Below are 26,030 nucleotides of genomic sequence, written 5' to 3'. Positions count from 1 at the left end.
GAAACCTGGACGGCTGTCAGGCATGAGGAAGGCAGATGAATTCTGCTCTTAAGAGCTCCAGGAACCTAAATGAAGCAAAGCCACAAAAAGTAAGCCCCACCCTTTCCCCATTTGACACAAATGATATGTTTTGTCAGTCCATTTAAAAAAGCTTTTTCATAAATGTCTCTTAGAATGGCTGCATCTTTCCACAGATTTCTATTTCAATCAATGCTAGTCATTGCTCACTGCCCCAATAGGTGTGAAAGCTGGATGTATGTGCTTTGACTGCTATGTGTCACTACTGTGACCATATCTATCCAACTTGAATAAAGCTAGATACAGTAAAAGCTTTGTTATCCAACAGGTTGGGGGAATCGGGGGTGCTGGTTAGTCAAAAATTCTGGTTAACTGAGTTATACTTACCAATGGAGGGAGGGAGGGAGTTTGGGTGCAGGAGAGGTTGTGGGACACGGGCTCTGGGAGAGAGTTTGGGTGTGGGTGAGGCTTGGGGCAGGGGGTTGGGGCATGGGAGGGGTTTTTGGGTATCAGATTCCAGCGGCACTCACCTTGGGCAGCTCCCTGCAAGTGGTGACATGTCCTTGCTGCTCCTAGGCGGAGGTACGACCAGGGGGCTCTGGGTGCAGGCACTACCTCCGCTGCTCCCATTGGCCATGGTTTCTGGCCAATGGGAGCTGCGGAGCCAGTGCTCGGGGTGAGGCAGGAGCAGCACACAGAGACCCCATAGCCATTCCTCTGCCTAGGAGCAGCAGGGACATGTCGCTGCTTCTGGGGAGCCACGCAGAGCCAGGTACGGAGCCTGTCATCCCTACTGAAGATTTGAACTTGGAGATATCAGGAATGCCAGTTTCTAAAGCTTTCTGTTTGGTAAAGTGCCAGATAACACAGCTTTGACTGTAAATGGGTCTGTTCGCATACACTTAGTTTGGAGATTTCCTCTCTTTTCTCAAACCCCAATCTCAGGTTAAATGGGGCTCACCTACATCACTCAGTTTTTAAAAAAACGTTTGCATTTTTCTTCAGAACCATCTATGAACGAATGCATTCACAATCTAATATTCCAGATGTCCCAGTTGCTTCTGGGCAACATTCTCTGTCTCACTATCCTCCTTTAGCCACCATCATGCTCACAAGATTGTTTCTAAAATGAGGATGGCGCACACAGCTCTCTCCTACATCCGTCTCTTAATTCAGCAAGAATCAAGAAAAAACGGATTCTATATTGAAAGGCAAAGTCCCTTATAGAAGTAGTTCTTTTGGTTCTAGCCTGTTGCTGGAGAGCCTGTTACATGTCCATGTCCATGTTGTTACTGCAGCTGACCCTACAAGCTGTATTGGAAGTTGAGCAGATGAAATTCAAAATACAAAAGCCTACCCACCGAGATGAACTTGTTTAATGTATTCAATCAAAGCAGCTTTGTTGTCATTCCAGAAGTCCTGAAGTTGACTTGCTGGTGGATATTTACAGCATGACAACTCCAAAGTAATTTCAAAACATTGTCCCCAGATGTAGTTGTAATCCTGCATCCCACCTAAGAGAAAAAAAAATTCTTTGATTATTACAGCAAGAGCCACTAAGAAAGAGCTAGAAATGATCTAGGAGACTTGCAACTTTTTCTAAACTCTAGCCTTCTTGAAGCATTTCCTTCATTTCCATGATGCAAGGGCAATTCAGTTAGACAAATTACCACAAATTGGGAAGTACAATTGTTTTTTAATCCCATAGTCAGTTAGATTTATGATCCCCCGTGGAAAACCTGCTTACTTAAAAAAACAACCATCCCAAAGTGCGGTGGAATTACTAGAATGAGGCTATAATAATGGTTGAAAAAAGGCACCCTTTGATACAAAACCTCTCTTCAACTACTTGTATCTATAAGGGAGACACAAAATTATATTTTGGCACTAAGTTTGTCATGCTCAGTTGTGCCTCAAAATCCTTTTAGTCATTTGAATTATGAATGTGGGGAAAATGTGATTTTTTTTTTATAAGAAAAAAATTGTTCAGGTGTGGGGTTTTTTGGCATGCTGAGAACCAAAGTGAATTGATTTAAACAGGGAGGATACACTATCTTACACATATTTATCTAAGCAATGATTTAGCTTAAAATACATTTATTCAGCATTTTAGTTTTTACACATTTTATTATATTAGAAAATGGCAAATGATATATCTTATTTACTAGATTTATTTTTATTTTTTGTGTGTGTCAAATTATTTGGATGGAAACTGGAATTAAATTAGAAATTCACAAAAACAGCATTTAGATGTTTTTATTAGTTAAATAAAACTTACTGTAAACGTGCTGGGCACAAAAGGAAAATATGTATTTTTATCAAAGCATGTTCTGCATTTAAAACTGATTTATTAAACAAAGGAAGTATTATCTGTAGTTCATGAATTGAACTAATTGTTTCTAGTCACTATGTCCTTCAAGATTTTAGAACTAGAAGATCTCACTCTCTCACACTGAATTTTTATTCATAGATTGGAAGAGGAAAATAAGCTTCCATGTTTTTTCAACTCCTAATTGATTTCTTAACTTTGAATTAACTAGCTAATGAACTGAAATACATGAATAAACTGAAATGAGGAAAATATTTTCTACAACTTCAGAAGAGGTTACTGCTGGACTAGCACTACAACAATCTCTGGTTCCAGGTGCTAAGCCAATGGCTTCCACCACTTCAGTGGTTTGACTTTCTTTAAAACTTTGGCAGTAAACAGGTTTGAATATATTTTTTATTTAAATGCTTTAAATAGGTTATAGTAAGTTTGGACTAAACATAGGTTGTCATAATTTCAAATTTAATTTTGTGTGTTTATTTTTAAAAATAAAAGGTATTTAATTTAAATAAAATTCCATTATATATATTTTAATATAATGATTTTTATCCACCTGCTGTAGTACTTTGGTTTAAAAAACCTGGATTTGGCATTTGCAGTATGGAGAACTCTGGGAGAAATATAGGCTTTGACAAGCTTGGGAGAAGACTAGTTGAGTAGTTGAAAATAGTTTACTAAATACGTGTATAGTGTCACTTTTCGTAATGATTCTAGTACATAGAATGTGGTTATTCAGGTGTGTATATCTGGTTATTTACACATGGATATAAATAGGGGTGTTTTTGTTTCAGTGATTAGACATGAAGATATGTTACGTAAATGTGAAACTGGTTCTTTCATTTTTAAACAAAAGGAGAGAGATTTTTTTATCTCAGCTACACCAGATGAACTCTACTGATAACTGGAGTTACACTTGATTTACACAAGCATAGCACAGATAAGAATTTGGCACAGAGTTCATCATATATGTATGTGCATCTATGTTAATGCATAAAAATTAACCTCTTCCCTCTCAATTTGTGTATTGTAGGGGCGGGGGTGATGGAGCAAGTGCAAATGAAGGAGATGGACTTGTGGTGTTATTTGAATGAGGAAAAGCTGGCCTGACAGCAGAAGGGGAGGGGAAACCTTCATGGCTGCTTGCCAATAGACAGATAGCTGTGCCAGGTGGTTAAGGAGGAGCTCTGAAGAGATGTGACAGATTGACAATGTTCTGCACAAACTTAATTTCATAAAGATAAACTTTACTGCATTAAGTATAATACCCTTTGGTCCACTGTATTAAAAATGCACCTTTATGTACTATTGTGGAATTGTATGGAACTTTGTTAGCCAGAAGACACAATTAATGCAATCTGCATTTAATTGCAATTAATGTAATATGAGGAACTTCAAAGGACCTTTTGGAACAATGCATGTAAAGTGGATTTCCTAGGAAATACTTGGGAGTAAGGGGAATGCAAATGACCCATTGGAATCCATCCCTTTGAACTTATGCCCTTGGCAGATAAACCAAGTGTCTGCTAATTACCTGCTCCCGGAAACTCCAGATCAAAGATCCCTGAACTGTATAAGGGCTGGCCTAACCGAGTCATGAGTGTGCTTGTTCTGAGTTGAAACTGTGATGAACTTGAAACCGTCAGGAAATCCCTTGGGTGGGGTTCTGAAGGATTGCTCCTGCCAGAGCTCATGGTAGGGTTGAGGTGAACTCTAGTTAATAAATTAGTATGTGTGTAGGTTCTTTTATTGTTTTTGATGTTTTCTCTGTAGTGCTTTTATCTTAATAATAAAATAGGAAGTGCTAGGTGGTTAACTTACAATTGTTACTGATCCCTGTTAGTCTCCGAAGAGAGGCCAAGAGAAGCTTGCTCTGAGTGCTTGTCTTTTACTGATAACAACATGGGAGGGATAGCTCAGTGGTTTGAGCATTGGCCTGCTAAACCCAGGGTTGTGAGTTCAATCCTTGAGGGGGCCATTTAGGGATCTGGGGCAAAAATCTGTCTGGGGATTGGTCCTGCTTTGAGCAGGGAGATGGACTAGATAACCTCCTGAGGTCCCTTCCAACCCTATGATTCTAAGTCAGAGAACTGTTCAGCCTGGAGATTACTTGGTCAGAAGAGAGAGAGATGCACCCAAGAGAGGTAACAGCCAGGGGAGATGGAAGCCAGAGAGCTGATGCACCCATACTCCCCCTCTGTTGTCCAGCAAGGGCAATTGCCCTGATCTGTGACAGGTGCTATGCTGGCTGATGGAGCAGTAAAAGAGCCTGGCTTAAGGGCAGGGAGGAGCTGAAGACCCAGCCAGTGGAAGCTGGCCCATTAACTTGGGTTAGCTAACATACTGGTACATGCTGAATGATCCACAAAAGCTTGGGTCCTGAAGTGCCCAGATTAGTATGTGCAAACACAATGGATAGCTCAAGTTAATTAACAATCAGCTCACTTGAGTAAAACTTGTGTGGACAAGTCACAGAACTTTCGCTGTCAAAGAATGCAAAGGTGTGTTTTAGCAAGTACATGTTGGAGAATCAAATAAAAGTAGTGGAGATCAGAGAAAATTGGAAAACACTGAAATTTTTACCTTGCAGTTGGTACCAGGCATACCCATTAGTAATGCCATATGGAAAGACTGGTTTATTCCCACATTCATTCCCTTTGTACATGCTGGCATGGTTGGAGGAGTAGGTTTTTGCAAGGTGTATGAAAACATCATCATCTCGTGATCTGCTATAGCCTTGTAAAGAGCCAGTAGCTGTATAATAGAGATGGCCACAGTACAAGCCAAGTTAATGTTAAAAAACATAAAATATTGTCTTACATAAAAAATATGAAGCCCCCAAACCTACACATCAGTTTGTGTGATCCAGTGAAACTGTACTATCAGTGAGTTTGTGTAAGTCTGTTGCTTCTCTTCAACACATCAGGCATTTTGTTTTGCTCATACTGAAGCAGGCAGAAAAAACTGGACCCAAATAAGAAACACAGATATTAGCTTACCTGGGTTACCGTTATCAAATGTATAACTGGCAATCAGTGCTCCACCATGCAAGTTAGCTGAAAGAACAAATGTCTCATTTTGTATCCAATTTATCACTGCTTGAGTCTCTGGCTGGATTGTGACATTGTTACTGTTGAAAACATCAGGGAAATTCCTATTCAGATCTTCCCCATTCTTATTGAACCTGTGAAAGAGAAAATATAGTTCTATATTTGTTAATCTGTTGAATCTGAGTAGATTCACAATGCTTTGGATCTGTGTTAGTGACTGTTGGGAACAGAGTTACTGGAACGGTACATGGAAAGAATGAGCATCACAAACTGTGTTTTCACAAATCACGAAATAGTGACTTTATTCTGCATTGTGTATGCTACTAGCCTCTGCCCACAATGGGCAGATTACTGTAGAGTAATTAATATATTTCCAAGTGGAGACATTGGGAGTGATGCTTGAAACATCACACAAAACATAGTAAAATGTAACATTGCATAAGCAAATAAGGGAGTGTATGAAATAAAAGGGTGTGTTTTCCACTTGTTTAGAAAGAAACCATGACTCACACATGACTGCCAGTCATAATGCAGTCATTCCAAGCATGTGGCTACAATAACTTTATAGATATTCAAAGCATTTTTTCCTCTGACGGTGTTTGAAATTCCAACCTGTGTTCAAGTGCTTATTTCTGCCTTTCTTTTCTCCACTAGGAGGACAGTCTACGCATCTGATTAATATTGAGCTTTGGGTGTTAATTTTTAAAAGTCTCTGTCATGGTACAATTCCCCACACTGAACCTTAGCGTTCAAAAGATAGGGTACCAGCATGAATTCCTCTAAGCTAATTACCAGCTTAGAACCTGTAGCGCTGCCACCAACCAGGAATTCCAGTGCCTGGTACACTCTGGTCCCCTCAAAACCTTGCCCGGGGACCCCCAAGACCCAGACCCTCTGGATCTTAACACAAGGAAAGCAAACCCTTTCCCTCACCGTTGCCTCTCCCAGGCTTCCCCTCCCTGGGTTACTCTAGAAGATCACTGTGATTCAAACTCCTTGAATCTTAAACAGAGAGGAAAATGCACCTTTCCCCCTCCTTCTCTCTCTCCCTCCCAGATTCTCCCTGAGACAGAAAGTAATCCTGACACAGAGAGAAATTAACCTCTCTCTCCCCCTTCCCTCCTTTCTCCCCACTAATTCCCTGGTGGATCTAGACCCAGGCTCCTGGGGTCTCACCAGAATAAAAAAACAATCAGGTTCTTAAACAAGAAAAGCTTTTAATTAAAGAAGGAAAAACAGTAAAAATTATCTTTGTAAATTTAAAATGGAATAGGTACAGGGTCTTTCAGCTATAGACACTGGGAATACTCTCCCAGCCTAAGTATAGAAGTACAAATTAAAATCTTTTCAGCAAAATACCAATTTGAACTCCTTTCAGCCAAATGCACATTTGAACTCCTTTCAACCAAATACACATTTGCTAATAAAGAAAACAAACATAAGCCTAACTCGCTTTATCTATCTCGTACTCACTATTCTGGATCTATAAGAACCTATATCAGGGAGATTGGAGAGAAACCTGGTTGCACATCTGGTCCCTCTGAGCCCCCCGAGTGAACAACAACCAAAACTAACAGCACAGCACAAAAACTTCCCTTCCCTCAAGATTTGAAAGTATCCTGTCCTCTGATTGGTCCTCTCGTCAGGTGACAGCCAGGCTTACTGAACTTGTTAACCCTTTACAGTCAAAGAGATATAAAGTACTTCTGTGCTATTAACTTTTCTTATCTGTTTATGGCCAAAAGAAGGCTGTGGGGGGATATGCTTGTTCTATATTAATATATCAGGGGGGTTAACGTTAGGGAGGGAGAGGAATTATTTAAGTTTAGTACTAATATAGGCACGAGGACGAATGGGTACAAACTGGATATTAGAAAGTTTAGACTTGAAATTAGACTAAGGTTTCTAACCATTAGGGGAGTGAAGTTCTGGAATAGCCTTCCGAGGGAAGTAGTGGGGGCAAAAGACTTATCTGGCTTTAAGACTAAGCTTGATAAGTATATGGAGGGGATGTTATGATAGCATAGTTTAATTTGGGCAATTGATCTTGGATTATCACCAGATAAGTCTGCTCAATGGTCTGCGGGGAGATGTTGGATGGGATGGGAACTGAGTTACTGCAGAGAATTCCTTCTTGGGTGCTGGCTGGTGAGTCTTGCCCACATGCTCAGGGTTTAGCTGATCGCCATATTTGGGGTCGGGAAGGAATTTTCCTCCAGGGCGGATTGGCAGGGGCCCTGGAGGTTTTTCGCCTTCCCCTGCAGCATGGGGCATGGGTTGCTTGCTGGTGGATTCTCTGCAGCTTAAGGTCTTCAAACCAATTTTGAGGATTTCAATAACTCAGTCCGGGGTTAGGGGTTGTTATAAAAGTGGATGGGTAGGGTTCTGTGGCCTGCCTTGTGCAGGAGGTCGGACTGGATGATCATATTGGTCCCTTCTGGCCTATGAGTCTATGACAGTCTCATTAGCTTAGCATCAATCCTTTGGATGCTTCACCCAATGGGAAAAAAAAACCCACCCTCCATTTAAAGATTCTTAGCCCACTTGTTTCAGGAATAAATATCTACCTTATCCAAAAGCAGGGCTTACTCTAGTTCGATAAGGTGCCAAATCCCCTAGGATGTCAAAGTGGCTATGATAGCCATGGCAAAAGACCCAAGAGAACCCAATTCTTAGTTACACAAGTAGTCCTAGCACAATCAGCACAACTACTTGCATGAATATGAGTTGCAGGATTGAGCACTTTGTTCTCTATCTTCCCAACTTTGTTAATTTGTTCTCTGCCACTTAGCATTTCTCTTCCTTATACTTTTCCATTCTGTCTCTTTTTCCTCTGGTTTTTTAAAATTGTCTACCTTTTTTAGTCTCTGCAGGGTCACCAGCAATAACACTAGAACATATAGGGGTTTGCAAAAGTGGCACAGCGTTTATGTTTTCTTTGGCATCAAATATTTTGCACACACAGAGCCAGCTGCCATTAGTGCAATATCCCTTGAAGCCAGGACCATTTGCACAACCTCATCCACATTACTGAGACTGCTTTTTAATACTGTTTTGTAATTCTGCCTTTTGTTAGCATAGATGGGGCCTAGGGCTTTGTCTTCATTGGGAACTTGACAGTTCTCCTGCCAATGGTCTAGTACCACTGCAGCTATTGTGAACATGGCTGCTAATATTTTTACCCTGTCTTAACTGGATAAAAGCAATATGGACAATGTACAAATGTAAAAATGCTGCAGGCAGTCTATGCTAGCAACATTGGAGCTAGACCAACCGTCAGAGAATTGACAAAAATTCTCAGTGGAGATGTGCTGTAAGAATACAGCCATCATTGCTTTAGAGGAAGCACTACACAGCACCTCCCCACCGATGCAGAGCTCTCTATAGCTGTCTGTTCCATCTTTGCCTAAAATTGGCCCAGAGTAGAAATCAACTGAGCCACCGTAAGTGTTCTGCTGTAGGGGTGGGTGGAATAACATGTGCTTTTGTAGTGCATAAAATGTCTAGTTTTAATGTGAATTCTTAAATTTTCTTTCTTGGTGGGGCAGGTGAGAAGTGGAGGCTTCGCCCAGTTTGGCATTTGTATTGTTAAACACTGTATTCATTTATGTCTTCCCTCACCCCCAGCAAACAGATTCATTTTAAGATTTCCATCTTCTACCTCCTCTCAAAGAAGGGTTGGGGGCAGAGGGCATTCCGCCTGCCCCTGATTCTGAAAATTTGAGATTCTCAGTTGAAGTTAAGTCCTTGTGACTGTTTTTATTTTTTGGCATCTTGGGGATCCCGAGATGATGTACTTTGAGTCAGAATCCAGAACAACCCAAGGTTAAAACCACTTAAAACCGATGATCATTCCTCTCTAGTTCAGAGCTGGCATTCTCTCTCTCCTCCCTGTACCCCTAGATCTCCAAGGGCACATGCATGCACATGCTTTCTCTCTCGCACACCCAGTGTCTGACAGCTTTCTTCAAAGCAAAGCCCTGTGGTCTTCTAAAGACTGTGGCCCAAAACATATCCCGAGTGTAGCTCCTAGGCTATTCTATCCACCAAGTATGACCCAGCTGCTTGGCTATCTCTAAATGTTAACAAAACAAACAACAACCTCCCTATTTACTGTCTCCTCTGCCCCCTACTCTACCCTGAAAAAACACATATCCTTACCTTCCTTCTGAGTAATAACAATCATGCGTTGTTGTAGCTTCAAATCCATCCGGGTTCATTGATGGCATGATATGAATCCGTGTGCTATTGATTAGCCTTGTAACAACTGGATCACTCTTATCATTGGTCACCAGGAAGTCTATCAAATGGAGCAGCAGCTCCCTGCCAACTGTCTGTATTGAGAAGAACAGTTTTTATTTTTCAAGTCCACTGTGAAGAAAGGAAGACACTCAACACAGTGCTTATTTGATCTGACAAAGATAATACTGTATGATATAAACATGACACAAAACTATAATTATAAAAGAAATGCACTGTGGTCAACATTATTTTGTTACAATTCTTGGCCTCTAAAAAATTAAATGTAATTTAATAGAAGAGAAAGAAATGAATGTGCAGGGGCCACTTCTAACAAGTGATTTTAAATTTGGATTGACTGGGGTTTCTTCTGTAGTGGGAACTGAACTGTGCCAGCTACAATGATGTTTAAGTAGTATACAGATAGGGATTGTTTGTTTGAGACCCATCTTAGAACTATGCATTGTTGGCACGTTAGAATATTAAAACCATCCTATCAATGCAGGGTTGTCTGTACTAGGGAATTGCACTGTTGCATGGGGCAATATCTTCTTACTAGCCATCTTGTTTGGGTGCACAGCGTGCACCATATCTACACACAACACACTATTCAACCACTGGTGGGCCTGTGGATTTCTGCACTGATCCCACAATCCCTTGGACCTTCCTGGGGCAGGTGCATAATGCCCTTGTCCAGGGGCCCGTTAATTCTGTCGGCAGCGCTGCCTATGGATCTTTGCACTGGGCCCTGTTTATTCTACCACAGAACACTGCTCACCCATATGGATACATAGCTTCCACGCATCACTTGTCGGCTTTCAGCACTGCTACTCGCACATTACGGGCACAGAAAAATCACCACCACAACTGTGGCTTCCAATAGTGGTGTACAGACTTATGTCACACATCAGCATTTGTAAAACTGTCAACATAACAATTTACAATAACTGCTACAGTTCTTACTTAGTCACAAACTTCTACGGAATAAAGGATTCTGGTTTGGGCTAGTTCCTAACCAGCATTTTACACGGGATTTAGAACTATTCATTACAGGATTCTTGAAATATGATGTGATCTTTGCAGCAATTCATGTATTGCTAGGCATCAAAACACCTAACTTAACTAGTCCCACAAGAGAGGATTTCTTCTAAAAAATAACATGAATGTTAAATGTTTTTTTAAAATTCATTTCTTTTACACTTAATCTCTTTAAAAACATAGAGGACCCCAGTAATAGTCACTCATGAGTTTGCCGATTTGTCTTAAATTGTTGGTAGTTATCTTCCTTGTTTGGTATATAAACAAAAAACTCTGTTTTATGAATCCAGAAATTAGTAATAACTAAGGCCCTGACCCTGCAACAAACTTCTTAGGGGGAACGCCCAAAATAAGTCAACAGGGCTTTGTTTTGGTGCAGACCTCCATTCTCACAGACAGGGGTGAAAGTAACTTAATGGGGTTGTGCTGCAGGGCGGCCGGGGTCCTGGGCAAGGTGGGGGGGGGTGGCTCTGGGCTCCCGGAAGATGCGGGGCCTGGGGTGGAAGGGGCAGGGCTGGGGCCAGACTCCCCCAGCCAGCCCTTCAGTGCTGCCCGGCCCGGTGCTCAGGTGGTGATTTAAAGGGCCATGGGCAGACGCTCCTGGCACCCCAAATCCCATCAGTGGCCCTGCCAGTACAGACGACTGTGTACCGGTGCCCACTTTCTTAGTGGTACGCTGTACCAGACCAGCTTACTTTCACCTCTGCTCACAGAGCTCATAGCAGGATGAAAGCCAAAAAAGAGAAGAAGGTAAATGCACTTTGTCACATTCCCCTACCCCCTATTTCACAAAATCGACAGTACTTAATAGCCCTCAGTTTTTGTGCAAATTATTTTATTACATGGCTCTGAAGTGTAGGAGTAGAATTTAAAAATAAGTTTATCGAAGAAGAGGAAAGTAGATGCTGAATGCTGAGTATTTAACAAAGAGTGGACTTCAAAATACTTTTTTACTGATGTGGCAGGGAAAGCTGTGTGCTTACATTGCAAAGAAAGTGTGGCACTATTCAAAGACTACAACTTAAAACCGGCATTTTGAGAGCAAACATGCATCTACATATAAGAACATGTCTGCCGAAGAGAAAGAAAAGCGCATTAGATGGTTACTCGAATGCAAAAGAGCAAAGTTTTTTCACAAAACTGTCCACAGCACAAGATGGAATTAGAAGAATGAGCTACATGATTGCACACAATCTCCAAAAACAGCAAACTATTCTCCGAGGGAGAATTTATCAAGGAATGTTTGGTTGACTCTGCTGCGATATTGTGCCCAGACAAGAAAAAGCACTTCAAAAACATTTCATTGTCAAGGTGAACAGTGGTGAGACGTATAGAAGAAAACTCTGAGAACCTGGACCAACAGTTGAAAAACCAAGGTAAATGATTTCTCATACTTCGCACCAGCACTCAACAAAAGTTATGACATTAGAGACACAGCCCAGTTGTTGATTTTCATTCAAGGTATTACTGCAAATTTTGGACTCACAGAAGAACTGGCATCGATGCAGTCAATGAAAAATATGACCACTGGAAAAGATCTACTGGAGGCAGTAAATAACAGTGTCTCAAAATTGGGATTGGAGCGGAAGACATTGGTGTGTGACCACTGATGGAAGCCCTAGTCTGACAGGCAAAAATGTTGAATTGTTGAAAAGAATACAAGACCAAGTGACAAAAATAAACTCAGAGCAGAAAATAATTTTTCTACATTGTATTATTCACCAAGAGGTCCTCTGTAAAAGTGTTCTAAAATTAAGCAAGGTCATGGATACAGTTACAAAATTGGTCAACTTTATTGGAGCATGAACATTAAACCACAGGCAATTTGTCTCTCTGCTAGAAGAGTCCGAGTCAGAGCTCAGGGATCTTCAGTACCATACAAATGTTAGATGGCTTAGGTTGGGGGAAGTTCTGAAAAGAGTGTGGAGTCTGAGAGCAGAGATTGATTTGTTTTTGAAAACGAAAGGCCAAGATGTGGATTTCCTTCAACTGAACGATGTGAACTGGCTCTCTGATTTCGCATTTGCCACTGATGTTATGGGTGACATGAACAAACTGAACTAGAAACTTTAAGGTAGGGGGATTTTTGTTCATGACATGTATTCCCTTGTCAAGTCTTTCATGACAAAGTTGCTCCTGTTCCCATCAGATTGGAAAAGATGGTTACTCACCTTTGTAACTGTTGTTCTTCGAGATGTGTTGCTCATATTCATTCCAATTAGGTGTGCGCGCACCACGTGCACTTTCGTCGGAAGATTTTTACCCTAACAACACTCGGTGGGTCAGCTGGGTCACCTCCTGGAGTGGCGCCGTTATGGCACCGGATATATACCCCTGCCGACCCAATGGCCCTTCAGTCGTTCTTGCCAGCCTACTCCAACAGAGGGGAAGGAGGGCGGGTTTGGAATGGATATGAGCAACAAGTCTGGAAGAACAACAGTTACAAAGATGAGTAACCGTCTTTTCTTCTTCGACCGCTTGCTCATATCGATTCCAATTAGGTGATTCCCAAGCCTTACCTAGGCGGTGGGGTTGGAGTGAGATGCTGCAGAATGCAAAACTGCTGAGCCAAATGCTGCATCATCTCTGGACCGTTGAACTAATGCGTAATGTGAGGGAAAGGTGTGAATCAGGTAGCTGCTCGACATATTTCCTGGATAGTAACATGGGCCAGGAAGGCTGCAGATGAAGCTTGAGCCCGAGTGGAATGGTCGGTGAGGTGGCTAGCCAGAACATGAGCCAAACCATAGCATGTACGGATGCAGGATGTTACTCAAGATGAAATTCATTCGGATGAGACTGGTAGGCCTTTCATCCAGTCTGCCACAGTTACAAAGAGCTGAGGTGACCTTCGGAAAGGTTTTGTTCTCTCGATATAAAAGGCGAGAGCCCTGCGAATGTCTCGGGTGTGCAGCTGTTGTTCTCGAAGCGATGGGTGCGGCTTCGGGAAAAAGACTGGGAGGAAGATATTTTGATTGACATGAAAGGCGGACACCACTTTAGGGAGTAAGGAGGGGTGTGGTCGCAGCTGTACCTTGTCCTTATGGAATACCATACACGGGGGGTCCGCTGTCAAGGCCTGAAGCTCAGATACTCGTCTTGCTGAAGTAATAGCGACGAGGAAGGCTGTCTTCCAGGAAAGGTACAGCAGCGAGCAGGTGGCCAGTGGTTCGAAAGGAGCACCCATAAGCTTGGCTAGCACCAGGTTGAGATCCCAGGTAGGGGTCCAGAGTCTGACTTGAGGGTATGAACTTTCCAATCCCTTGAAGAACCTTGAAACTACGGAGTGAGAGAAGATTGATTGGCCATTTTCCCCTGGATGGAAGGCGGAGATGGCTGCCAGATGCACCTTTATGGGAGAGACTGCTAGGCCCTGTTCTTTCAGGGACCAGAGGTAGTCCAGGACAGTAGGAACAGACACCTGCCCGGGGAATGAGCTACACTGAGCACACCAGCAGGAGAAATGCTTCCACTTGGCCAGATATGTCATCCTAGTGGAAGGCTTCCTACTGCCCAAGAGCACATGTTGGACGGGGGCAAAGCAACGCAACTCAGACTGGCTCAACCATGCAGCAACCATGCTGTGAGATGAAGAGACTGCAGGTCTGGATGGTGAAGCCTGCCAAAGTCCTGTGTTATGAGATCCGGTCAGAGTGGCAGGGGAATCGGGTCTGCCATTGAGAGGTCGAACAACATGGTGTACCAGTGCTGCCTCGGCCACGCTGGAGCAATCAGGATCAGGTGGGCACTGTCCCTGCGGAGCTTGAGTAGGACTCTGTGGACGAGCGGAAATAGTGGGAAGGCATAGAGCAGGTGCCTCTTCCACGGGATCAGGAATGTGTCTGAGACGGAGCCCAGGGAGCGTCCCTGGAAGGAGCAGAACACCTGGCATTTCCTGTTCTCTCAGGAGCCAAAGAGGATGTGGGGAAACCCCCATCTCCGGAAAACAGAATGGATGACGTCCGGATGAACTGACCACTTGTGAGACAGGAAGAATCTTCTGAGGTGATCCGCCAGAGTGTTCTGGATTCCTGGGAGAAAAGACGCTACCAAATCGATCGAGTGGGCTATGCAAAAGTCCCAGAGGTGGAAGGCTTCTTGACAAAGGAGGGAGGAGCGTGCTCCGCCCTGCTTGTTTATATAAAACATGGCCATTGTGTTGTCCATGAACACTGATACATTACGGCCTTGGAGAAGGTCTCCACACCTGGCATGCTAGACGGACCGCTCTCAGCTCCCGCACATTGATGTGTAAGGCCAGCTCTTGAGGCGACCTGAGGCCTTGAATGCAGAGGCCCTCGAGGTGGGCACCCCAACGTAGAGATGATGCGTCCGTGATTAGGGCCATCGAGGGTTGCGGTGGGTGGAATAGCATCCCTCCACAGACTAGAGTGGAGTTTAGCCGCCAGGTTAGGGAGCCCAAAAACTTCCAGGGAATAGTGAGCACCGAGTCCAGGCTGTCTCTGTGTGGTTGGTATATTGAAGCAAGCCAGGTTTGAAAGGGATGGAGGTGTAGCTTCATGTGCTTGGTCACGAAGGTGCAGGAGGCCATGTGACCTACTAGGCTGAGGCAAGTGCGCATAGCCGTTGTCGGGAAGGTTTGAAGACCTCGAATAATTGAAGCTATTGCTTGAAAACGCGACTGCGGGAGGCAGGCTCTGGCCAGATTGGAGTCCAGAACCGCTCCGATGAAGTCTATTCTCTGCATGGGTGTCAGAGTAGACTTCTCTGTGTTGTTCATCAGGCCTAGGCTCCCAAAGAGCTCTTTGATGATGCACAGGTGCTGCGACACTTGTAACTGGGAAGTCCCTCAAATGAGCCAATCGTCGAGATACGGGTAGACGTGTACCCGATGATGCCAGAGGGAGGCAGCGACTACAGCCATGCATTTTGTGAACACATGCGGAGCCGTAGAAAGGCCAAACGGAAGTACAGTGACCTGAAAGTGTTGATAGTTGACCACAAAACGGAGGTACCGTCTGTGTGGTGGGTAAATTGTGATGTGGAAATATGCATCCTTCATATCGAGGGCGGCATACCGGTCTCCCGGATCCAGGGACAGGATAATGGTCCCCAGGGTTATCATGTGGAACTTCAGCTTTATCATGAACTTGTTGAGTTCTCGCAGGTCTAGGATCGGTCGTAGACCTCCCTTTGCCTTGAGGATTAGGAAGTAGCGAGAATAAAACCCCTTGCCCCTCATGTCTTTTGGCACCTCCTGTATGGCTCCAAAAGCTAGGAGTGACTGGACCTCTTGTAAGAGGAATTGCTCATGAGAAGGGTTCCTGAAGAGGGACGGGGAGGGAGGTTGGGAAGGCGGGGCTGAAACAAACTGGAGGTGGTATCCCACTTCCACGGTGTGCAGGACTCAACGATCTGAAGTTAGCTGGGACCAGGCAGGGAGGAATTGGGAGAGGCGGTTGAAAAAGGGAGGAGAAGGATCCGGTAGAGCAACTGGTGGGTCGCCCTCGGGCATCCCATCAAAAGTTCTGCTTGGGCCCTGCTGGTGGTTTAGGGGGCGCCTGATTTTGACTTCCTTGAGGGCCAGACTGTCTCCAACGATTCCCTGTATCACGCCTTCTGCTAAAGTCCTGACGTGGCCTAGGCAGGGCGTAAGGGCGGTGTGGCTGGGGCCGGAAGGTCCTGCGTTGGGTCACTGGTGTGTGCATACCCAGCAAGCACATTATAACGCAATTGTCCTTCAGACTTTGCAATCTGGGGTCAGTCTTATCTGAGAACAGGCCCTGGCCTTCGAAGGGCAAATCCTGAATAGTTTCTTGTAATTCGGGGGAAGGCCTGTTACCTGGAGCCAGGAGACACGCCTCGTCGTCACTCCTGATACCAGAGTTCTGGCTGCAGAGTCAGCTGCATCCAGAGAGGCCTGGAGGGAGGTTCTTGCTACCTTTTTACCTTCCTCAAGTAGGGCCGTAAATTCTTGATGGGACTCCTGGGGAAGAAGCTCCGTAAACTTCCCCAAGGACACCCACGTGTTAAAGATATATTGACTTAGGAGGGCTTGTTGGTTTGCCACCCTAAGTTGAAGGCCCCCGCCGAGTATATTTTGCGGCCTAGGAGGTCCATGCGTCTAGCCTCCTATGACTTAGGAGCCGGGGCTTGCTGGCCATGACGATCCCTCTCGTTCACCGATTGCACCACTAAAGAGCAAGGAGGTGGGTGAATGTAGAGATATTCATACCCCTTTGAGGGGACCATATATTTTCTCTCTAGTACCCTTGCTGTAGGTGGAATCGAGGCTGGGGATTGCCAAATGGTGTCCGCATTAGCCTGTATGGTACAGATAAACGGAAGTGCCACTCTAGTAGGTGCATCAGCCAATAGGATGTCCATGACAGGGTCCTCTATTTCAGGGACCTCCTCCACCTGTAAGTTCATATTCTGAGCCACTCGTCTCAAAAGGTCTTGATGGGCCCTGAGATCAATTAGTGGACGGTCTGAGGAGGGTGTTCCCGCCACCGCCTCGTCAGGTGAGGAGGAGAGGAGGAGAGACCCAGGACCAGGAGGTCCTGTGGAGGCTCCTGTACTTGAGGAGCGTCATCTGCGTCAGCTGGAACCTGTGTGTCTGCAGATGGTATCAGAGCCTCATCCGTGCCCGTGGGGGGAGGCGACTTACTGTCGCCTGTGGTACCCGGTGTTCTGACGGGGCCGATCATGGAGCCACTGATGGAGCACCTTGGGCTTGGTGGTATGCCCACGGTGTCCGGAAGGACCAGTGATGAGGCCCTTGCTCGTGGCTCTGGCTCTCTGGAAATATATGGCTGGGGACGTCACAGTCACACTCCTGAGGAAAGGATGCGCTACCAGCCTGTGATGACACCAATGTGTGTCTCGATGGCCACGGCGGTGCCAATAGGCCCTGGGAGGGAACCACTGTTCTGGATGCTCGATCCCGGGGTGGTACTGGGGAGTGGTACCAGGAGCTATAACGGTACCATGAACGAGACCGGGACCTTCTACCGTAGCGGTGCCTGGAGGTCGACCGGGATCTCGAGTCCCTTCGTCTGGAGCGACTGCAGGATACACGGTGCCGAGAGCAGTGCCGTGAGTCGGATCGGTACCGGAAATATCTTGCTGGCGAACGAGATGTCGAATGGTGCCGCGAGTGCGACCAGTACTGCGATGGAGAGCGGTGCTGAGACTGCAAGTGGCGCCGGGAGCAGGAACGGCATGATCGAGAGTGTCTGTGAGACCGTGATCTTGAACGACGTCTCTCTGTTGGACCAACGGAAGGTGGCCTTACTTGGGCCAGTTTCCTGATGGATTGTATGACCCGCACTGGCGGTGCGTGGGGTTGAGACCGTGTCGGCTCCATCATGGTGATGAGCTCTCTTACCGTGCAGAAGGTCTCTGGTGTAGAAGAGAGGGCAAGCTCAATCACAGCATGAGCCAGGGAGCTGTCAGGCATCAGACTCAATGGCCCTTGTGGGACCGGAATCGATGGTGCCGCGCTCGGTGGAGCCGCAATCGGCGGTGCCACAGTCGACGGTGCCATGGCAGATGTCGGTGCTGGACGAACCGTCTTCGAAGAGCGCTCCTTCTGTGGAGCTGAAGCAGCTGGAGTGCTATGTTTCTCCCTGGGTCTCGGGGACAGGGAGCAGTGCCAAACAGATGTCGGTACCGGTAAGGGTCGGTGTCGGGGCACCTTCTCAGTACCGGAGCGGTCTGGGGCCGAAGGGGCGCTCCTTACAGAAGCAGTCTGTTGGGCGCTCGGTACAGACACTGCAGGATTAAGTGCCGGCTCCATGAGGAGCTGTTTCAATTGAAAGTCCCGCTCCTTCTTCGTCCTTGGTTTAAACGACTTGCAGATGCGGCACTTATCGGTAAGGTGGGATTCCCCAAGGCACTTGAGGCAAAAGTCACGGGGATCCCCTGTTGGCATCGGCTTTTGGCATGCCGACCACGGTTTGAATCCCGGTGCCTTGGGCATGGGCCCGTACCGGGGTGGAGGAAAGGGGCTAATCTCCAATCCCCCCTTAAACTATATACACTAACTATAAATATAACAAATAACACTAACTATAACTACAAGAACTCAAACTATACACACAATAAACAGCAAAGAACTACAAGTAGCTAGGGACGTGGAGATCAGCAAAGCCGCGCTCCACAGTTCCAACGACCGTCACGGGCGCTAAGAAGGAACTGAAGGGTCGTTGGGTAGGCAGGGTTATATATCCGGCACCATAATGGCGCCACTCCAGGGGGCGACCCAGCTGACCCACCGAGTGTTGCTAGGGTAAAAGTCTTCCGATGAACGTGCACGCGGCGTGCGCACACCTAATTGGAATTGATATGAGCAAGCACTCAAAGAAGAAACAAGCAGTTCACACACTTCCCCACTTTGCAACAGATTACAATATCTGACCAGAACCTGGAAATAATTTGTTACTGATATGCATGCTGAATTTTCTTGCCACTTTGAGGATTTTAGAATGATAGAAAATGACATGGCTTTGATCTCCTCCCCTTTCACATGTAATATGGTCTGTGGACAACACACCAAGTGACCTCCAACTTGAGCTTATTGACTTGCAGTGTGATGCATTGCTTGCGGAGCAACTTAACTAGTGTCACTTCCGAGGTTTTACACATCTCTCAATGAACAGAACTTTCTGAAGATCAAGGCTCATGCCCAAAAGATGTTTATACTGTTCGGATCAATTTGTGTCTCCGAGCAGACATTTTCTGTGATGAAATTCAATAAATCAAAGAACAGATCTTGGATCAATTATGACCACCTTGCAGCAGTGCTCCGCATTGCAACAACAGAAATGACATCTGACAACCTCCCTTGTTAATGCCCAGAGACTTTCTTTTTCACACTGTTTAATTTCTTCTTTTACACTTAATTTTAATAATGAACATAAGTTGTAAGTAAAAGCTTAGTGTTATTGTTATTACAAATTTTACAAGTGTTCACAAAACAGTTTGCAATATAAATTGCCTTCTAAGATAAGTTTTGGATAATCACATATTCAGTTAATTGTTATTAAGTGTAATTACTTTGTGTAAACAATATAACGGGGGTCTTTTTACAATAGATGGTGAGGTAATTTCATTCATAGGAAATGTGCAGTCTGTGACGACTTACCAAAATTTGTGGAGTGGGCCCCCTGCGAAAATCATTGCCCTCCCCCGATCTAGAGACTTAGACCAAAGAAATAGTTCCCGCCTCTATAGATGTGCAGGTCCGATGCAAAGAGGCATGTCTGGAAACCCATGATAAGACGCTGAGCATGGAAAGAAAGAGAGTACCAGGAGGCTTCTGTGGATACCAGTGCATTAGCTGATGAGCTAGACATGCAGAAAGACCCCCCAAAAGGAGCAGGTAGCAGTCTAATAAAGAAGCAGGTGTTCTGCGGCATGAACACTAAGATCCCATGCACAACAGAGGCAGCAAAAATGGCAGTTGCCCCCTCATCTACAGAGCAAACCTCTACAATAAGGGACTGGGGCAAGCTAGAAGAGAAAGCTGCTACTGCTGATCGGAACCAGGCTGAAATCCTGGAATTATGGACACAGGTCACGCAATACCGGCAGAAGCTGGAAGATATCTGCTCTTTATGGGACAGGATTGTAGGGCAAGCAGTAAAACAGGAGTAAAACTGACCTGCCTCACAGTGGAGAAGGAGATAGGGGAACAGCAGTGCTTTCTGCTGCAAAAGGAACTTACTAAGCTCCAGAACCTGCTCAAGGTCCAGCCAGGATCAAAGTCCAACTCGGCTAAGGAGAAAGAGTTGGAGTTGTGTGGACCAAGGCCACTGCAGAAGGAAGATGATTTGGAAAAGGACATATATCTGCCTGCTGAAGCAGAGAGCTGCCAGACTATGGCTCTAAAACCCTAGGATCTTGATGAGGCAGCAGAGCAAGGCCAAAACCAGAAAATCAAAGAACTATACTAAAAAGAAGAGCTCTTCTCAGAGGAAAAAGGAAGCTAAAAATAGTCCTAACATGCTGAATGTTGTCCACACAATAGTGTGGGTATGGAAAGAACAGTTGCTAAGCCAGATATTGAAAGCAGTGGGCAAAACAATACAGTCCCTGGTCTTTGGAAAACCTGGAAGGGATCTGAACCTGGATAGAGAGATCTTTAACTCTGAAGGATGTACATGCAGATGCATCCAGAAGGACTCCTCTCCAGATCTGGAGGCCACAGTAAAAGAGTTTATTTCTTGGGAAATCCCAGATTTGTTGATCTGAATGCCTCGCATGTGGTAAATTATGACATGCCACTGAATATGGACAGGGCAACGAGTTGTATGGGCCTGTGGTGCCCGTGCTCCACCAATACGAGAGCATGGCGGACTGGTTCCACCAAAGTTCGGGACCAGGTCTCTCCCCCGGCCCTACATGCTGCCCCCATGTACCTCCCCCAGAGCGTCCCTTCCAGCCTGCCACCCTTGGGAAATTTAAAAGGGCCCCGGGCCCCCGCCGCCACTACTGACAGCGCAGCAGAGCTAAGGTGGCTTCCTGCCCGCCACTCCACTTCCGGGAGCAGCCAGCATGTCCCTGCGGCCCCTGGCGGGGGGGAGTGGGCATTTCCATGCACTGCCCCTGCCCCAAGTGCCAGTTCTGCCAACTGCGGCCAATGGGAGCTGCAGTGGCCCAAGCAGCGATGCGCGGAGACCCGTCTGGCCCCACTGTCTGCAGCTGCTGCCAGAGGGGGGTGCGGTAAGCACTGCACCCAAACTTTCTCCCAGAGCCTGCCCCCGCACCTCCTCTTGCACCCCAATCCCCTGGCCCAGCCCAGAGCCCACACCTACTCTGGCACCCCAACCCCCTGCCCCAACCCAGAGCCCACACCCAAACTCCCTCCCAGAGCCCGAACCCTCCCTCTCCCACACCCAAACTCCCTCCCAGAGCCTTAGGCAGCTGGAGGGGGGCAAGACTTGGACCTATTCTGGGCACCACCAAAAATTATACAAACCTGCCACTCCTGAATATGGAGGGTTATGTGCAACATACGGGCTACCTACAGAAAGGAGGACTCAGGCTGTGGTAAACTTCATATTTCTCTGAGGGAGATAAGAGTATTGCCCAGGACCTGGTGGACTTCCTAATGTTAGCCAAACAAGATGTTCCCCCTTGGCTGAAGAACATGGGTAAAGAGTAACTAATTCAAACTGGATTCTCCAGAGACCGACAGACAAAGAAACAGCCAACAAGACTGATGGGTGATTTCTGGTAAGCTTTTAGCCTGCATCTAGAAATGTTTATGATTTGTTTTCTCTGTAGTGCTTTTACCTTAAGAATAAATGTGCTTGCTTACAGAGAGCTGTGTGGTACTCATAACTGCTGGCAATGACGCTACCTTAGCCTTTACGGAGAAAATAAAGTGCAGACTTTAGCCTGTTTAGGCAGTCTAGCTTGCTGGGAATATCAGTGTACGCAGGGACCTGCGCTGTTTCCGGGGGAAAAAACCCAGTCCGGAAGGAGAGAGACTTGTGTCTTCACTCAACAGAGGTAATGGCTGAAGAACCAGGAACCTAGAGTGGGTGTGCTTGGTGTACCACAGAGGAGGAATACATGTGCAGTTGCCCTGAACTACAATACCAAGCACTAAATGCTCCAGGTATACTCCACTTGGTTTGCTGAGTTTATACTTGAATGAGCTAGAGCCGGTTTAAAACTTGTATTTGTACAAATACATTTCCTTATTGGATGGTACCCAGCTGTATCTGTGCCAACCTGTTGATATTTGGCACTTGTAACAAAACAGGAGAACTACTGAATATCATGAGCATGCGGTGTCTTCCTCCCTTTTGCCACTGAATGAAATGTCAAAGCCTGTTTCAGAGCTAGTAAGTGCACTAGGTGTTACCAATTAGACCAGTTCTATCCCCCACAGTCTCTAGTTATCTTAAGATATGGTTTAGAAGAAGAATAGAGGGAGCTGGGGTGAGAGGAGGAAAGGAGTGGGGAAGTAACTTGAGATTGGTTTAAAGCACTATGTATGTTGTGGAAGAATGTTAATCCTTTGCCTTTTTAAAAATGTCATGTTCTGGTGAATGGACTTCAGAGATTTCCAAAGACAAAAACAATCATAGTGCTACTGACCTTGTTTTTTAGTTACAGTATAAACACGTGTGTGTTATGCTGCTTATTGGCAAAACACATCACATCCAAGTTATTTAACTTAGGCTAGAGTTGAAAGACAGGAATCTAGCAGAAAAGAGAACAGTCCACTCTATAATCAAACACATCCTTTGCAAGCTCTTTTCTCAGCATCTTCCACTTTTTTCTTTTTTTCATGCCATGGTGCACAGCAGAGACAATCTGCTAGTCAGTTTTCATACGGTTCCTTGAAGCAGTTTCTTGGGGTTTTGTTTTTTCCTGGTGCTCAGCAGGTCACCTTTAGCCAGACTCTTCCTGGGAATTTTGAAGATCTAGATGTGATTTTCACTTATTTCTATTGTCTAGAGTTAGGAGGCTTCTTAAAATCCCTGGGAAACATCCAAATATATAAAGAAGACACTTGTCTAAAAGAAAATCTTGGGACACAAAACACAGGAACTGCAGAGGCAGCTAAACGGAAAGATTTGCTTTGGCAGGTCTTTTACCTCAATAATACTTGATATTTGAACACAAACAACCAAAATGCAACCCATTTATCCACCAGATTATCTACTTCCTACCTAGAAGCCTTTCTTCAATAATAATTCTTTTCATTACATGGAGGTTAATGTTTTGTGATGTCACAAGAAGCCAACATTATAGATACATTCTTTCACTTAGGCTAGTTCAACACTGATCATGGGCCCAGTTTCTTGCAACAGAAAAAAGATAAGATAGCTGTAATTAAAGGAAAAACTATTGTGAGTTGTAATAAGATAATAGGGCAGTGGGAGCTTTCTTCTGAGGCCCAGACAACTTGATAGCTGTAACAAAGTTAGGGGAGCCAACTGTTCAGATTAACTGGTGAATGGGATAGAAATGTCCAAGTAGGTAATACTTAGAAGTTTTAATGAAACTATGGGGGAAGCTGCATACCGCGGTGTAACTGGGATCTCTAGTTTAGTTGTGCAAATGGGGCTTACATCATTACAGCTGGCTGGAGAACAGCAATTCCACTGCACAGCAATGGTTGAGGTTTCAAAATTTGTTTTTATTCTGCATTGCAACAAAAACAAATCTTTTCAAAGGTGGGAGAGACTCGTGTTCCAGTCCCTGCTTTTCAATGCACTTTTCATTCCAGATCACTCTGGATCAGGCAAAGCAGGACCTTGAATCTGGGCCTCCTACATCCCAGGCCAATACCCTATCACCAACCAGAGAATGAGTCTCTGGCTACGTCTTCACTACCTGCCGTATCGGCGGGTAGCAATCGATTGCTCGGGGATCGATATATCGTGACTCATATCGATCCCCGAATGCGCTTATATCGATTCCCGAACTCCACCAACCCCAACGGAGTTGCGGAGTCGACATGGGGAGCCGCGGACATCGATCCTGTGCCGTGAGGACGGTAATTCGATCTTAGATACTTCGACTTCAGCTACGTTATTCATGTAGCTGAAGTTGCGTATCTGAGATCGATTTTCCCCTGTAGTGTAGACCAGCCCTCTTACTTAACTTCCTGATGAAAACTTCATAGAAACAGACCAATCTCCACACAACCTTTTGGCTTTTAAACAGTATATTTTGTCAGAACTTCATTTAATCAAAAATGTTCTGATCAGTTCTAATCTGACCTGAGCTGACAGTGATAAAAAAACAATAACTTTAACATTGTTGATCTGAGCTCCATTCAGGCCCAGGGACACGGAGCTATACCAAATAGAATGAAAATTTGTTCTGGTCTCTAGACACACCAGAGTGGAGAGTATAAAACAAACTATTAGCATGACTTGGTTATGTCTCTATTAAAATAATTTAACCTATTCTAAAAATAACTTTAATGTTCTGATTCTGAAAAATAAACAAATCTATCTGCTCTCCAAAACAGAGGCCACAACATTAAAATGTCAACTCCTCTGTTGGCAACCTTCCAAAACCACAGCATGTTGTGTTTTTCTTCCAGCTGCAGATATGCATGGACTGCACACAACTCAAACACATCACAGATCATTCTTATGAGCAGGGTCTCCACTGTAATACCCAACATTCCAAACAAAATAAGTAGGTCCAATTTTAGCTTTACCTGTCTGAACACTGTCCTTCTAAAACTCTTTGTTGTTGACAACTGGCTCCTCAGGGGGATATACAATACATACCAGGTATGCTATACAGCGGGCAAATGATGAACATACAGCTTCATTGTAATAGTTGCTAGCCTAAATAAATCAAGTCAATGCATGCTGTACACGTAACACAACACTTATTGGCTTTATACATTAAAGGGGAGGTTGAATACTGCACCAGGGGACCAGCTCAGCAGAATTTTAGATTATGTGAATGAACATTCAAAGTCCCTGATGTTTTGCTGTATAGGACTTAGCTTCCTGTACTATAAAATCTGTTTATGGCCAGAGAGGAAAACTAAATGTCAACTTTACACATGTTAATTCCGTACACAGAACATGGACCTAAAGGTGATTATGTGTCCCTGGAAAGCAGGAACAGCCCTGTTTCCAGGATCTCTTCCAGCTTCCCAATTGTTTTTTACACATGCACCAGAGTGCTGTTACAGCGTCTTGAGGATTTGATTGAAACTGGTTGTTAGAAGGAGCTGATGGGCAACTGAGCTAATGAACTGTGCAGGTCAAGGACTACTCCCCCACAAACAAGCCTGTCTTAGTATCACTGTTTATCTCTGTCTACTCAGTCAAATGCACATAGTGAGATTCTGAGCAATGCATTGAGCATAGCTACCCAGTGCCCAAAGAACAAAGTCTGTGCATTCTAACAAACAATGCAAGAAACTAGTTTAATTAGGGGACATTTGTCATAGGTCAGTGTTGTAATTACCTCCGTAAGCGTTTGGGGGCATTGACTGTTTTTGTTCTCTGTTTGTATGGCACCTAGCACAATGGGGCCTGGTCCGTGATGAGGTCACCTGGCGCTACAATAAATTAATCCACAATATTGTTCTAGCATAGTTTGTGCTATTCTTTAGGAGTAGAAAGCCTGTGCTATATAATCTATATTTCTTTCTAGATTTCAAGAATGTATAACATGGAATTTTGCTGCTATCCTACAGAATTATTGCCAAGAACTCCCTCTCAGATTGGGAGTCTACATCAGTCAGATGTAGTCGATTTTGAGGTAAAATTTAAGGCATCTTTTACATGCCTATTAAATGTAGCTATAGCTTTTGTTTTAAAAAGGGACTTGAGTAAGATATAGATGAAATATTTGAAGAAAGGAGAAATCAGAAAAGTGAAAAAATGAAATCTGTGCTC

General features: G+C 44.8%; 1 protein-coding gene across 1 annotated transcript in view; it reads right to left on the bottom strand.

Moving 5' to 3' along the window:
- LOC115645083 (carboxypeptidase M-like) overlaps positions 1 to 26,030 on the bottom strand; it is a 41,025-nt gene that overhangs the window by 11,308 nt on the left and 3,687 nt on the right. Inside the window, exons 3-6 of the mRNA XM_030549488.1 lie at positions 9,556 to 9,728; positions 5,344 to 5,528; positions 4,928 to 5,098; positions 1,380 to 1,532 (exon numbers count right to left, since the gene is read on the bottom strand). Coding sequence (XP_030405348.1) covers positions 1,380 to 1,532; positions 4,928 to 5,098; positions 5,344 to 5,528; positions 9,556 to 9,728 — 682 coding nt within the window. The remainder of the gene's footprint in view (positions 1 to 1,379; positions 1,533 to 4,927; positions 5,099 to 5,343; positions 5,529 to 9,555; positions 9,729 to 26,030) is intronic.

The sequence above is a fragment of the Gopherus evgoodei genome, chromosome 1 (genome assembly GCF_007399415.2).
Source record: "Gopherus evgoodei ecotype Sinaloan lineage chromosome 1, rGopEvg1_v1.p, whole genome shotgun sequence".
Taxonomy (NCBI): domain Eukaryota; kingdom Metazoa; phylum Chordata; order Testudines; family Testudinidae; genus Gopherus; species Gopherus evgoodei.
Note: the sequence above shows the minus strand (reverse complement) of the source record. Positions and strands in the feature narration are given on the sequence as shown.